Source organism: Sitophilus oryzae, unplaced genomic scaffold (assembly GCF_002938485.1).
Source record: "Sitophilus oryzae breed Bouriz unplaced genomic scaffold, Soryzae_2.0 scaffold_1396_pilon_pilon, whole genome shotgun sequence".
In the NCBI taxonomy this organism is placed as follows: Eukaryota; Metazoa; Arthropoda; class Insecta; order Coleoptera; family Curculionidae; genus Sitophilus; species Sitophilus oryzae.
The window spans coordinates 4,159,245-4,175,907 of NW_022146055.1; the positions used below are offsets into that span (position 1 = coordinate 4,159,245).

Genomic DNA, 16,663 nt, shown 5'->3' on the forward strand with positions numbered 1-16,663 from the left:
CACCGGTTCTCCATAAGTATCTAACGTGCCATGACCGTGAATCACCCTGTATACTGATCACCATCTTTACTTTAATTTTACTAAAATTCGATATACCTATAGCTTAACTAAAGTTCAAAACAAACATAATTAAAACTAAAACTTTGTGTATCTTTCGAAGTGTGTTTATTTTGGCCCTGTTCAAACCCAATACTAAATGGACGAATGCACTTTCCTGGAATGATCCCGTTTAGCCGGTCATTTCTGAAATAATCCCAATAAACCAGCGCATCCAGACACTCAAATTAACTTATTTATCCTGTTTTTTATTTCCGCTCCTGTTTTTGTCCTGTTTACTACCGTCGACCTCGTAAATCAGTTAAGAGTCTAACTAATTAAATTATTAAATAAATATTTTCAAATTAATTACATTCAATAAAACTTAATTTAAATTTTGATACATTTTGGGTTATTTCTATACCGGGTGTTTCTCAAAAATGGCCCATTCCTATACCTTTCTTATTTTTCCAGATAAAAAAAACAAGATTTGGTACGTTATGACATATACAGGGTGTCCCAGAAATAAGTGCAAGTATTTTAAGGTGTGGTAGATCTCGATAAAAGAAACATATTTCCTCTTTATCGTCTTTCGAATAAGTCCAAAATAACGGAGTTAATTTACTTTGAAAATTTTCAAAAAAAAATTATTTTTTGCTAAAATTTTGAGAACCACTGGATCTCTTCTGGATTTTCTTTCTTGTAAATTTAAACTAATGCCTATGTTGCCATATTATCAAGAAATTGTGTTTTTAACTAAAAACTAAAAAATTTCCAAAAAACTTTTCAAAGATTTATTTTCGCGAAGAAGATCTCATAGGCGTGTTTCTGGGGTTGAACTATGCTACCAGTTAAAATATTTGCACTTATTTCTGGGACACCCTGTACAAGGATTATTTGACGTATTCAATAATTATTGTTTTCGGTCACTCCCTGTTTCAGCGGAAATTACTACAACTTTTGATTTTTAAATGGCACCATCAGTATTTTTTCACTTCATTCGATAGAAAATGACAATCTGAATAGAATGACATATCATATATAAACTTTTGACATTCTCGCTTGAAAAAATTCGTATATTAAATTTCAGTCTAGAGTGCCAAAACACTAATTTGATTAACAACACTAATTTTTAATCAAAGAGCCTTAAAAAAATAGGTTTGATCGTCTATTGTTTTTATTGTCTTTTCCTGGCCGGTTAAAAGATGCCCAAATCGTATTTTTAATCATATCTCAATTTTTTCAATATAAGCATATTTTACGAACCATTTTTTACCACATACTTGGTATTTCGAGTGAAACTGTTGTTGAACTCTAGATTGAAATTTAAAATGCTATTTTTTTTAATTGAAAATGTCAAAAGTTACAACATAATATAATATATCATTCTATTCAGAGTGTCATTTTCTATCGAATAAATTAAAAAAATACCGAGAGTGTCATTTAGATATTGAAAGTTGTAGTCACTTTCTGTTTCACCGAAAGTAACCGAAAACATTTGAAAACGTCAATCAATCCTAATATATTTCAGATACTAACATACCAAATCTCGTTTTTTTTTTATCTGAAAAAATGAAAAAGTTAGAGGCGTGAGACACTTTTGAGAAACTCCCGGTATTTTGCTGTCAGAGATAATCTGGATAGAACCTCAGGATAGAGCCTATTTTGTTTACGCGGATTCTGAATCTGAATCTACGATTTTCTTTTAACATTCTTTTTAGAGATCATATAACGCCACATCTTAAAAATTTATCTATTTTATCCATGACTAACAGACGACAATTTCATTTAATGACATTTATTTATCGAATTTTAACTACAGAGCAGCCTCCCTAATTGTTCTCATTATTTCACTACGTTGCGTTGACCATGCTCATTCGACTAGGCAAGTGCATTATTTTAAAATTCCTCAACAACGAACAGCTAACTTCCAAAAATCTTTCAGTTTCATAGCGCCACATTTGTGAAATAATATTTCTAATAATTTTAAATTTCAATTCTTTACAAATTATAAAAAACAAATCAAAAATCATTTACTAAATTCATAAAAATTATAATTTCTTTGACTAATTTGTGAGGTTCTTGTTCTTCTCATATGCCCGTCATTGGTTGCTATTCCGGATTTTACACTGTTTCGTTATGCCTCTCTGCTGATCTCCGCTCATCCCTGATAAAAATATATTTTCACTTTTTTTAATCTAATCTCTGTTTATTTTTATAATTTAATTTATTTTATTTTGTTTTAGGGGTCGCACCACTCTGGCACTTTCTAGCAAAAATTATAGACATAATTTCCGTTCATAACACGGAACCTAACCTAACCTAAACAAATTAGCCTTAATTGCTGAATTTTAACAATCAAACATAAATCAACATGACGATTTTTCGGAATATACTAAATATGATTTTTCATTTATTTCAGGACTTTAACAGATAACAAGCTGGAGAAAATTCATTCCAAATCTTTTGCCAAAAATATTCAACTGAAAAGACTGTAAGTATTTTACTCAAAATAAGAAAATAAGTAGGTAATTAATTATTTTACACTTTTTGTAGTTTGGCTTGGCTTATTCAACCCTTATTCACTTTGGCCATTTTTAATCATCTGCTGATAATGGTTAGCGAAATACGCGCCCACTGTATAAAAGTAAATTGTGGTGAATTAGTGTTTAATTTTGCTTTTATTTTTATGTCAATGAGGAAAAATTTTAAAAATTTTAATCTGTCAGAAACGGATTCAGATTGACATAGGTTATATCATACCAAATTTGTATCAAAATTTTAGATTTTGAAAAACTTGTGTGGGAAAACCCTATACAGACCGGACCACCGTAGTAGTAACATAGGCAGAACCGGACGAATTAGCGTATACCCGTCCGCCGGATAAAAAGCAGGCGAAAAAATGCGATAAAATAAAAATAGGTAATGTACGTCTGCTGGATCTGTGTCTATGAAAGGAATGCGAACAAAAAACATTTAAATAAACAGCAATATATTTTATACTCCGCCCACTCATTTTATTGGCAAATTTGTCGAATTTTTATTTATGGGACGCGTTGTCTAATTTTTTACGAAAAACATCGAGAGAATATCGTTTCCCCTCCCACGGATACCACGTAGCTACAGAATGGACAGACAGTACTGTAGATATCTGATAAGAATGTTTCAGAATTTGTATTTATTCGTGTTTTAATAGCCAAAACGAATACATAGATTCTCGCGACAGTTCTCGTGTAAAGTTTATTTTTTAAGTAAAATAATGGATGTTTACGAAGTTCGTGAGAAAATTCAAATTGTAAAATGGTATTTCCAAAATAGGTCTTATCGGGATATACAAACAATTTTTCTACAAACTTTTGTAAACAGGCCAATTCCATCTTTACCTACTGTATTAAGAGTTATTAATAATTTTGAAACACATGGGTGCGTGTTCCCACAAAAACACAAAAAGCCTGATGTGTTGATTAATGAAGAACAGGAGTCAAAGCAAGGGTTCATTTGTGCTACCGCGGATCAAAATCCCACATTTTCAAGTAATCAAATTGCTGAGGTGGTTGTCCTGCCCACAATGCCCGTATTGTTCAAGAATATTTGAACAATACTTTTCCCAACCGTTTAATTAGTGGATATGGAACTATTTTGTGGCCCGCTAGATCACCAGCTCTTTCTCCCAGTGATTTATTTTTTGCGAGGTTATGTAAAATCCAAAGTGTATGGTCATAATAGGGCTAATAATCTGGATGAGCTTCAAGTAAAAATACGAGAGGCTTTCCAAACTATTAGCCCTAATATGTTAGCCAATGTCAGACGGGGATTTTACGACCGCCTAGGCTTCTGTCTAGCACAAGAAGATGGTCTTTTTGAACACTTGTTATAACTTTTTTTTATTTAGAGTAATATTTTAGTCTTTTTTGGGTTTAGAGAATTTATTTATTTTTAGTTTTGGCTTGTAAACACTCTCAAATAATAAATATTTAAGTATTTTCATTTTAAAAACCAAACCTTAAGTGAAGGTAAACACTTAAAATGAAAATAATAAATACTCGGCACTCCTCGCGTCATATTCCTAGTCTGTCACGACCGACCCGTCCAAGCAAAACTGCAACTGCGTACTGCCTGACCAGCCGACTAGCCGGCAGTGAATCTCGAATACGAACGCAAAACGGGTAAACGTAAAGTCGTCCGGCAACTTGCTATGTTACTAGTAGCCTGGTCTGTATATACAAAATAGTATAAGAATTAAGGATCGTCAGATAAGGATAAGAAATTATAGAAAACATAGATTTCTACGAGGCAATTCTAGATACTACTAGTAATTTCTGAAACAGATAAGTTTAAGTGCTGTTTCTTTTATTGTCTCAAAAAGTAATTTGGCATCAGATTATTACAAAAAAGTCTACTTTCGTGATATATTGCAAATAGAAGACGACTAACCACTTAACTTCTCACATTTCTTTTATTTGGATCGTAATTTATATCAGAGCTTTAGTAATCCCATGGTTTTTTTTTGCATTAATAGTTCTGTGTTTTCTTTAAATTACGAAATGTAGAAAAAAAAATTGGCAACTAAAAAAGATTCATTAATTTAACCTAATTAATTTTGACAAGTGGTAATAAATACCGACTGAAAATGTTCCTGTATATTTTAGAAAACTTTTTAGAACTGCCTGTTCACCGTAAATTTTCCCACGGTATATTTGTTATTCTTCGATATTACAATGGTTACGACAAAGGTTACGGCACTAAAAAGGATGCAAATACAGAAAAAAATCTGGTGGCTCGTGTTTTGAGTTTTTTTCAAATCGAATGTATTGATAATGAGGAATTATGTAGCCAAAATGTTGTTCTAGTAAAAATGTTGTCTTATTGTGCAGTTTCCTAGACTTTTCTCTATTTTTGTCTATCGGTTCTGCTTGGTATCCTGCTACGCGACATAAATATGTCTCGGAGTTTACGATCCGTTTTACAGATACGTCGAAAAAGATATCTATCCTCCTTTTTTGGTCACAACTAACCATCGAGATCGAAGTCGTTGGAAAAAAAGCAAAAGAGCAAAGCAAAACATCTACAGTATGTCCCCGGTATGTCTTCACAAGAGGAAACGCTTTTTTATTATTAATTATTTATTTTTTGATAAAAATTCAATTTTTATAAAAGTTTTCGCTTGTTTTAAAATGGTTAATTCCGTTTATAATTTTCCAATTTCTCATAACGCTCTCAAGAGAAAAATACAAAAATACCGGGTGCGTCTCAAAAGTGGCTCACCCCTATAATAACTATTTTATTTTTTCAGATAAAAAAACGAGATTTCGTATGTTAGTATATAGGACATAAATTAGGATTAATTGATGTATTCAATTGTTTTTGGTCAACATTCAGTTACAACAGTCATAACTGAAGAGGTTTTGTTAGTTATCAGGGCCCCACTTGCAAGTACTGAGGCCCCTGGATTCGGGAGGCTACTGAGGCAATAGTTGATATGTTTGGTGCCAATCTCTTTAGACTATGAGTTATACCATTCTTTGGTTTTGATTGCTCACTTGTTTGCTAAGAGACGTCTCTCTAAAATGTTTGGATTGGAACAATAGAAGACAATAATAACTTTGCTATTTTTGTTTTTTCCATCTACAAAATGGCGTAAGGTATCCAGTATCCTGATATTTCATTTTAGGTTGATTGGTTTTGAACATTATGAGTCACAGTCAACGCGACGTTCTGCTATTATTGGATATACTTTTTACCTACACTCTGTATAGAAAAATAACGAATTTCTTTAAAAACCTAACCTATTGTGATAAATGTAGCTCAAAAAAGCAGTTTGCTTAACAGTTTATTGACATTTCATTGGTCTCAGTCGGCCTCTCTTTAAATAAATTCTTTTTATCTCTTGGAAAACGATAGAAGAGAAAAACCGAAGGGAAATCAAACGTATAAGGAGAAAAGTACGTGGTTTATGTTACGACAGGAATAGGAGAATAGCCGTCGTAAATAGCAATGTAACAGTAGTTTTGTAGATCGAACAAAACACAAACAGTTTACTATTTATACATGGTGGAAGCAGTTTGGTTTACAATTTCATTGAATATTATTTTCGTTTCATAGAATTTTCCTTAGAATTTTCAATATTTAATTGTTTACTATTATACAGGGTGATTCCTGTAAGTCGGTCATGCTTTCTGGGAATGATAGAGGACGTCGAAATATTAATTTTGATATAGCACACTATGGGTCGGAAATGCCTCTTAGGGTACGAACATAGTGGAGGCAGGTTTCTGCTTTCCGGCAGCCAGTAACTTTGCGTATATGCATCACGTGTATTGTTATATGGCTTTTTCGGAGATGCGAGCAGGGTTCGGAAGTAGCTAATTAAGAGGAAATTTACCTGATTAACTAACCTAACCTAACCTAACCATATTGAAACGCCGCGCCCGCCGCGCCGGGGCCGCACATAGGGGTATTTGGTCTATAAACCTAGCCAAAAGTGATATTTTTTATTTTCATTTTTTATCTTAACTGAATCCAAATCCATAAATACTAAATGTAAGCACGTTTATTAGCTTTTTTAAGTCGTAAGTTGACTATCAAATAAGTAATATATTTCAATTATAAGTATGAATTATCTTGAGTGTATTCTGAATATTTCTAAGATTATAAAATAGTGGAATTGTTTGTAGTGCTTTTTGCAAATTGTTTATAATAACTGTCATGATGGATACAGAGCCAGCTGGCAAGTCCTGTTTTATGCCATATTTTTTTTTTTTGAAACGTGTCCTTCTATTCTATTTTTTATAATGTTTTATATTTAAAAAATCAGTGGCATTTTATAAGGTGTAAGACTATTCGGCAATATTCCGCATGGAAATTAATATCCGTTCAATGCTTAAAGTCTCCAGCATTGGAATATGCACAAAAATCTTGCCAATATTTGCCACTGCCAAAAAACATTGATTTAAATAGATTCTTAAAGGGAAATAGTCTTTACCCTATTAACACCCATCCTCGCTCAAATATCGTCTATAATATACAAATTACTTTCTTGTTCTAGCATCCTCATCCAATTGCTTGGTTTTGCACAGAATGGCCCTATTTGATCGGTGGAAAGGGTTTTAGAGTAGAGGAAAAAATATTGTGTAGGAAAAACAAAATGGGGTACCATATTAGCAACCTCTCCTCTAATTAATAATAAATATTACTAGCAAAAAAGCAAAAAAATCATAAAACATAATTTTGGCCAACTTTTAGTTCTTAATACCCCCTGTGCGCCGTCGGCGCGTGCAAAAGCAGAAATAAATAAATTTTCGTTCCGGTAAAAGCGAGAACGCCGATGAACGCTGGTTGACGGTGCCTGCCTGCTCTCACTGTGAACTAGCCGATTTGATAACACGCTTTAATTTTTCAAGGTTATAAACGCGAGGCGGCGCGGCGCGGCGCTACTATGTAACCATATACAGGGTGTCCCAGAAATAAGTGCAAGTATTTTAACTTAACTGGTAGTATAGTTCAACCCCAGAAACATGCCTATGAGGTTTTTTTCTAAATAATTTTTTTTGAAAATTCGGAATTTTTTGAAAATATTTTTGGAATTTTTTTGCAATTTTTTTTAGTTTTTATTTAAAAAAAATAGTTTCTTGATAATATGGCAACATAGGTAGTAGATTAAATTTACAAGAAAGAAAATCCAGAAAAGATCCAGTGGTTCTCAAACAAATCTCGAAGTATTGGAAAGAATGTGTAAGGACTAAGAACTATTGACTACAATAAAACATATTTTTCGAAATAACAAATATAGTTTCCTACAGCTGATCCTTGAGGGAAAGATTGAAGGACGACGAGGCATCGGGCGTAAACTGTTTTCCTGGTTGCGGAATTTGCGCCAGTGGTTTAATATAGGAGAGGCCAGTGCAATTATACGTTTAGCTCAAGACAGGGAGGAATTCCAATTGATGGTCGCCAAATGGTCGTCAACCTCCGATGAGGAGAAGGCACATGAAGAAGAAGGTTCTCAAAATTTTAGCAAAAAATATTTTTTTTTGGAAATTTTCAAAGTAAAATAACTCCATTATTTTGGACTTATTTGAAAAACGATAAAGAGAAAATATGTTTCTTTTATCGAGATCTACCACCCTTTAAAATACTTGCACTTATTTCTGGGATACCCTGTTTATAACAATACACGTGATGCGTATACGCAAAGTTGCGAACGATGTCAAGAATAGGTGCCCAGATTGGCGCTGACTACCAGTAAGCGGCAAACCTGCTTGCACTGTGTTCGTACACTTACGCAAGATACAGGGGGCTAAAGTTTTTGAAAAATTAAAGATATTCTTTAATAGTTTTTTAACAGTTAACAGAAGGTATCGTTATAACATTTTATTATAGAAGTCTACTTGACAGAGACACTTTAAATGTAAAAAGAAGAGGTTTTAGTTTCAACCAGTGGCGTAGATGTAATACGCATCGGGTAATTTTTGCAAAAAAATAGTACGCCACTGATAAAAAATATTTTTTTTATTTACTCGGTTTATTTCCAAGCAAAAATGTCTCTTGCAACTTTCTCCTAACACCATTTTGTCACATTTTAAAAATAAATACATTTTTTAATGAGAATCTTAAATACGAGCGAATTATTATAACTATATAGAGGGCAGAAACAGATGTTCATCGTAAGCTTCCTTCATCACTTACATGTGAATGGGCAAGGTTTAGCTCCTTAAATAATTTTTTAAAAAATTATAAATTTACACTAGAATTTTTTTTATTGTTAATAATAAAATTCTTAGTTTTAAGGTAGTTATAATAATTCGCATATTTATGGTTTTCATTAAAAAAATTATTTATTTTTAAATTGTGAAAAAATGGTGTTAGATAGGAGAAAGTTGCAAGAGACATTTTTTCCTGGAAATAAACCAAGTATATAAAAAAAACTCTAAAATTTTTATTTTTATAAAAAAATTACTCGATGCGTATCACATCTACGCCACTGGTTGAAACTAAAACCTCTTCTTTTTACATTTAAAGTGTTAGGTAGACTTCTATAATAAAATTTTATAACGATACCTTCTGTTAACTGTTAAAAAACTATTAAAGAATATCTTTAATTTTTCAAAAACTAACTTTTAACACCCTGTATCTTGCGTAAGAGGCATTTCCGACCCATAGTGTGCTATATCAAAATTAATATTTCGACGTTTCCCATCATTCCCCGAAAGCATGACCAACTTAGAGGAATCACCCTGTATATAAACACAAATATATAAATACAAAAGAAACCAAACAGTTTACTATTATACATGGTGGAAGCAGTTTGGTTTACAATTTCATTGAATATTATTTTCGTTCCATAGAATTTTTAAGATTTGCTTGAAATTCATTGACAATGTTTCATTTGAATAAAAAAATGTAATGTTGAACTTCCATAGCCTTTATTTGCTTACGAGGTTTTAAATACTTATATCACTGTCTGTCATCTGTCATCAATTACTTACACAGAGTGAGTCTTAAATAAGTACAAATATTTTCAGGACTGGTAGATCTCAATAAAATAAACATATTTTCTCTTTGCTGTTTTTCAAACTTTAAAAATTTAAAAAAAAAATATTTTTGCTTAAATTTTGCAAAAATTTGGAACCATGTTAGCATCATCAGCCGAAGTAAAGTGTTTTGGTGTATTGTGGTGAATTAGTGTTTTATTTTGCTGTTGCAACATCAAAGGTTCCAACCCCTAACTGGAATAATAAAATAAAAATACCACTACAGAAAAATTAACCTTAATAATCATTATACTATAAGTGTTAGCTTTGGTGTTAGCAAAAGTAAAGTGTTTTGGTGTATTGTGCTAAATTAATGGTTTTATTTTGCTGTATTTTTATTTCCCTAATTTAAAAATAGACAAAAAACAATAAACTGTTGAAGCAAAATACAAAAGCCAGAGAACTTCAGACGTGCCTGTAAAAAGAACAAAAGTGTTCTCTTCGCCCACTGTCATTTTATAAAATAAACTATATTTTTTAGTATTGAAAATACTTCTGGCCGCGTTTATATGGGACCCATCTTTGAAAAAACAACATGCTAGAGGCGACATGGAGTTCACTAACCTGCCTAATCAACTTGTCAACACGTAAGTCGATAGCTGAATAGAGCAAGGTCGTCAGAGGGCCGAAATGAGGTCTTATTAGTGTGGGCCAACTATTTTATGGATATGGATGTTTAGTCTGGGAAAGCCGATATTATTATAAAAAAGAGTATGCGTCAAGGCATGGGTTGTTAGGTACAGTTGGGCTATTTTAATCTATCTCTTTCCGTATGAGAAGCAGGGGGCAAATTATACGTGAAAGAGCGGAATAACATAAATAATAAATTTAGACTAATGCAATATTTTTTCTTGGCGCCTAGGATAATGCGCACAATCGATGCATTAAAGGGAATAATTAATTAAATCATTAAGTTCCAAAACATATAATAATTGGGGTCTCATCGGATCTGCTGATATATTTTGATAAAATTTAGGCTATTAGGACCTATATTTTTTTTATATGATAATTATTTTTTTAATTAACAACTTAGGACAAAGAAAAAGCTTGCATGGTTTCCACCGCCAACGTAAAACAAATGAATTCAAGGCGGTGCTAAATATTTATTGGGATAAGTTTTTATCGTTTAAATATTGTTGTAAATAATAATTATCATTTAATTAGTGCTAACTTATTAAATTTCACAACACGGCGAAATTTCGGCTAACGGATCTTTGAGATATTAATAAAAAAGGTCTATTAGAAAACACCTTGACACCCCTGTATCTTTAAAATTATACATTTCCGGACACATGTTTATATGAATTTTTAACCTTAAAAACACTCAAAGAATCACCTCTTGAAGTTTGGCCAGATACTTAATTAACATCCTGTATTTAAAAATGGCTAGCTAGTGATTTAGTAAGCTATGTTTATTTTAACAGGAAAAAAAATCATTTCATAAAAAATAAACAAACCCATAATACAAATACTATACACCAATTAATTAATTTTAATTGTATCTAAAGGCACTTTAATAATTGAAAAATGGACTTATTTTTGGATGGAATGGAAAATAACTTCATAGAGTATACCAAATATGCTAAAAATAATAATTCCAATAAAAAAAATGGCACATTAAAATCTGCATTATCTGAAATCAAACTATAGATTAACGGCTAATAAAATAATAGAGACAAGACGCCGACATCTATAACAAGATGAGCAGTTTTTAATAATTATTCCGAGTTATTATTACATACTTGTTTTACAATTATTGTAATACAGTAGCATTCCTTCAAATAAATTTTGATTTAAGTATTGTTAATATAGTCATATTAATGATTATAGCCCGTATGATTTCTAAAATAAATAATCAAGCGTGTTTTTATCAGAATTATTAAATGATTAAGTAGAAATAGTTAATATTTAGTAACTTCGTAAGTGTTATATTTTAATATAATTATGGATTTAATAATTAAATAATTATCTTAAGTTTAAATTGTGGTAAACTTGTATGAGTTTCAATCATTTATATTTAAAATCTTAGGGAAGGCAATGGGCCTGACGAATAAAGAGAAGCAATTGCTTTTTCTATAGAACTATCTTTGTTTGTTGTTTACAAATTAAAATAATATAATAGAGACAAGACGGCTATTTCAAGAAATTTAAGTAAAAGCATTTGCTTAACTTTTATTCACAAGACCCAATATAGATTTTAGGCAGGAGAACTGAAGAGAACGACTGTGTAATTAGTAATTAAGACTTTACAATTTTTTTTACTTGCCATTTTCTTGTCGTTCACGTTGCATGTTGACTCTTCGTTGTGTCACACACAATCTGAATTTCGGATATGATGCAGAACTGATAAATTGGACCAAATATATTAATTGAAGGTAATCAAAGACATATTTTTGTTAACTTTGCAAACATTTAAGGCATGCAATAATTTTTTAAAATTTTGACGTGAGATTACTTTATAATTCTTGGAAGTCTTGGATGATAAAGATTTGAATTATTATGGGTCTGTTTTGTTTAAGAAGCTAACAAATAATTTCAAAAACTCAACTATCAAAATATAATGGTAGCAAATTTTTAAAATCATGCATAGGTATAATGTTCTATATTAATTGGACATACTGAATGTAAACTAGGTATAGTTGCTGCAATCGATAATGGACCGTCCATAAATTTACACCGTAAGTTCGAATATTGGTTAAACCTGGTAATAGCCCGAAATATGCAAAAGAGGGAGTGAGTTTAGGTTAGATTAGAATTAGGTTTTAGTTGGTTTTGCATTAATAAAAATATAGGCCTAATCTAAACTTAACCTAAAGTGACCTTTTTGCATATTTCGGGCACCTATGTGGGTAACCCTACGTTTAACCAATATTCGGGCTTTTACGGTAACATAATACTCATTCTGATTGGTTTAATTTGGCTCCATAATGAAACTGTGGGTTCGAGGTGCTACTGCAAATTAATGCCATATAAAAAATATATAATATATATAATATATATATATATATATATATATATATATATATATATATATATATATATATATATATATATATATATATATATATATATATATATATATATTATATATATAATGAAACTAAAAAATATATATTATATATATGAATATGGGTTCGAGTGCTACTGCATATATTAATGCCATATAAAAATATATAATATATATAATATATATATATATATATATATATATATATATATATATATATATATATATATATATATATATATATATATATATATATATATATATATATATATATATATATATATATATATATGGCTATATATATATATATATATAAATTTATATATATTATAGATAGATAGATATTTTTTATATGGCATTAATTTGCAGTAGCACCTCGAACCCACAGTTTCATTATATAATATATTTTTTTTAGTTTCATTATATATATAATATATATAATATATATATATATATATATATTATATATATTATATATTTTTTATATGGCCTTATATATATTATATATATTATATATATTATATATATTATATATTTTTTATATGGCATTAATTTGCAGTAGCACCTCGAACCCACAGTTTCATTATGGATATTCCCCAATATATATAATATATATATATATATATATATTATATATATTATATATTTTTTTATGGGGTCTTATATATATTATATATATTATATATATTATATATATTATATATTTTTTATATGGCATTAATTTGCAGTAGCACCTCGAACCCACAGTTTCATTATGGATATTCCCCACAGTTTTATTATGGATTATATATATATATATATATATATATATATATATATATATATATATATATATATATATATATATATATATATATATATATATATATATCTGGAATATATTTGCGAATGGCAATTAGCGATACGTTAGACTGCCGGAGTGCTGACGTCACAAATGTCAAATTGCTTTCCAAACAATCTTTAGTTCTTTTTTATTTCTATTGAGCTCTTCCAAATGACGCCACAAGTTAATATAAAATGTAAAAAACAGCTGACCACCGCCGACTTTTGTGTCTGGTATTTTCAATACGCCTATGATGGTTGCGCATGTTGCAAAATCTGTGAATTTTTAACATTTATTTTCATCTATTTCAGTGGCAATATACACAGTTTTTTCAATAGTAAATGTTTTCCGATACACCTACTCAAATATTAAAGAAATAATAAATCGTCCTAAAAATAAAATATGACAAAATATTTAATGAAAACAATGCCAAACTCAAATGGATAAGCGATGTTTTATTAATATTTCTAGAAATATTTTGACTCAAAACAAACACAAGAGCTCACTTTCAATAAGCCAAAATAACAAAATAGAAGAACAAGAAATTTGCTGGTTATATTATAGAGGGAAAACTGTTATTATATACTGGTTGTTTCAAAAAACATGTGCCATCTCTCGTGGGGAGAATCCTCACGTAAAAATAAGATTTATTATCAATATAGGTTCGATTCTGCTTTGTTTCGTAGCTACAGGGTGTTAAAGTCTTAATTTTTACTTTAGCATTTTGAATGAAATTTTGATGGTAAAGGTAACTATAAATCGGGCTATAAATGCGTCATATCTTAAAGCTAAAAAAGTGTCGACATATTTACCAGGGACGTGCATATGGGTTATCACTGGAATATTTTCTAAAAAAAGCATGTACGCCACTGACTTCTTTTTCTCTTGTTAGCAAAATAGTATAATCAGTTTAATGCTGATTAAAAGTTGTTTCTTGATATTTTGTCGATTTCGGCCTCCTTGATGAGATAAACCAGCGGCGTGCGGGAAGCGGGGGAAGCACAGCTTCCCTAAACTTTTTAAAGATAAAAATAAATAAATAGTTAAACGTTAATAATACTGTTATTTTATAACAAAAGATTAATTTAATTTGTTAAAATTATTTATTTGAAGCCTTAAATAAACGTAGTAAATTTAATTAGCCTTTTACTGAATGCATGGATGCACGCCTGGAAATCGCCGCCGGTCGCCTATCCCTCCTTCATGTAGGTGTTATTGACCTCGAACGCAAACGACAAATTTAAACCGGAAAATCGCGCACAGTTGCTAGCTACGACAGCGATCTTTCGGCCGCCTTCCGAGACTTTTAATTTATCGGGACGGGTTCGCTTGCGATTTTATAGGTAATATTGTATTTTTTTCGGATTTAACTTAGTGTTTACTGTTTCGTTTGTAATGGACGGTCAAGAAGGACAATCTTCTGCAGTACTAAAACGTATAAAAATTTCATGAGAAATTCAACAAGCAAAGACAGACTTTCAAATTTAGCCGTATTATCAATAGAGAAACAGGAAAATCCAATTATCAATAGAGAAACAGGAAAATCCAAAATTTTATGATGATGTTATAGACGAATTTGCAATGACTGATAGACGAATAGACCTCAAATACAAATAGGTGCCTATCGCGCGTCAAGTGCTTCGGAAAATTAATTTAAAATATCGTATTTTAACTATTATAACTTTATGTGTTTTTGTTTGTTTAACAATTTTCAAGAGAATTTTAATCGAACTATGGAATTGGCCTCGGAATTTTCAAAGGTAAGTTTTTTAAGAAAATGTAAAAGTAATGTCTCGAAATAGTTTTTTTTACGATTCGCTTCCCCGCCTATAATTGTCACCGCACGCCGCTGAGATAAACGCAATTTTATTAATTTGCCTTGATGTAAGTCTCATAGCAACCTTTAAATAATTTTAAAATCATTAACTTTGCGAAAGTTTTAAATAGGTACTCATTGATTCCTCATCAAAATATATGAAAAAAAGTTCCTATAAACATGGGTATGGAAATGCATAGTTTTATAGTTACAGGATGTTAAAACTTTTTAAAATTAAGTTTTTTGTAATTATCTTAAATACCATTATTTTTTATTTGAAATTGCTGTATGTTGGACTAATAGTAAAAATAACTAATACTAATAATATTTAATAATAAATTAGGTAAAATATACAATTTATTATTTTATTTTTATTTTAATTTTATTAATTGTGATTAATAAAATTGCTTTTATCTCATCAAGGGGGCCGAACTGGAATTGGGTTCAAGAGATAACTTTTAATTGGCAATAAACGGCCTACACAATTTTGATATCAAAAGAAAAAAGTCAGTGACGCTCATGTTTTTTTCTTGAAAAGTATTCCAGTAATAACCCATATGCACGTCCCTGATGAATTTATTGGCCCTTTTTTAGCATTAAATTATGTAACACTTATAGTAACTTTTACCCCCAAAATTTCATTCAAATCACTGAAAGTACTTGGAAGAAAATTATAATAAATCGAAAAAATCTTAAGACTTTAACACGCTGTAGCTACGAAACAAAGCGGAATCGGACTTATGTTGATATGAAAAATAAGTCTTATTTTTAGTTGAGGAATCTCCCCACGAGATATGGCACATGTTTTTTGAAACACCCTGTATACTTAGACAAATTGTTAAAAAAAGATTTCTACAAGAATCAGTTTTCACCTTCTCTGAAGAGCTTTTTATGTAGAATACAGTGGCGTAGTCTGTTTCTCTACGGAAAAAATATTTTTGAAAATATGAACTAAAGTTATGTTTTTTTTTAAATGGAACACCCTGTATATTTATAAATCATATGATCCGTCTTGCCATGAGCTTCTTAAAAATATATATCACTTTATATTTATTTTCAATTTTTACTTCAATATTTAAAATATATCATTTTTTTATTAGTAGGCCATGATAAATAACATAAAAATCAAAATGGTATTTACTAAAAATAGTCATACACACATTAAAATTTTATTTGGGATTGACATATTTTACTTTGAACTGTTATCACGGAATCTCTGAATATATTTTTCTTTCTTTATAACGGAATTTATTATAAAGGAATGGGTTTACAAATATCTAAAAGCTTGCATTATTAAAGAATTTTCCTGGTGTTCGACATTGTTGTAGTTGCCACAATAATTTCATATTTTAAAAATCCCCAAAATCAGAAATCGAGAACCGGGAATCATCAGGGAAGCCATCATATGGGTCCATTGGTTCCAATTCATTAATTTGAGAAATAATAATTTA

The 16,663-nt window shown here is 30.3% G+C and overlaps 1 protein-coding gene across 1 annotated transcript in view; it reads left to right on the forward strand.

The window, feature by feature from the left end:
- The window catches only part of LOC115875891 (leucine-rich repeat-containing G-protein coupled receptor 5A-like), a 327,679-nt gene that overhangs the window by 258,762 nt on the left and 52,254 nt on the right, over positions 1–16,663 (forward strand). Inside the window, exon 4 of the mRNA XM_030891455.1 lies at positions 2,459–2,530. Within this exon, the coding sequence (XP_030747315.1) occupies positions 2,459–2,530 (72 nt within the window). The remainder of the gene's footprint in view (positions 1–2,458; positions 2,531–16,663) is intronic.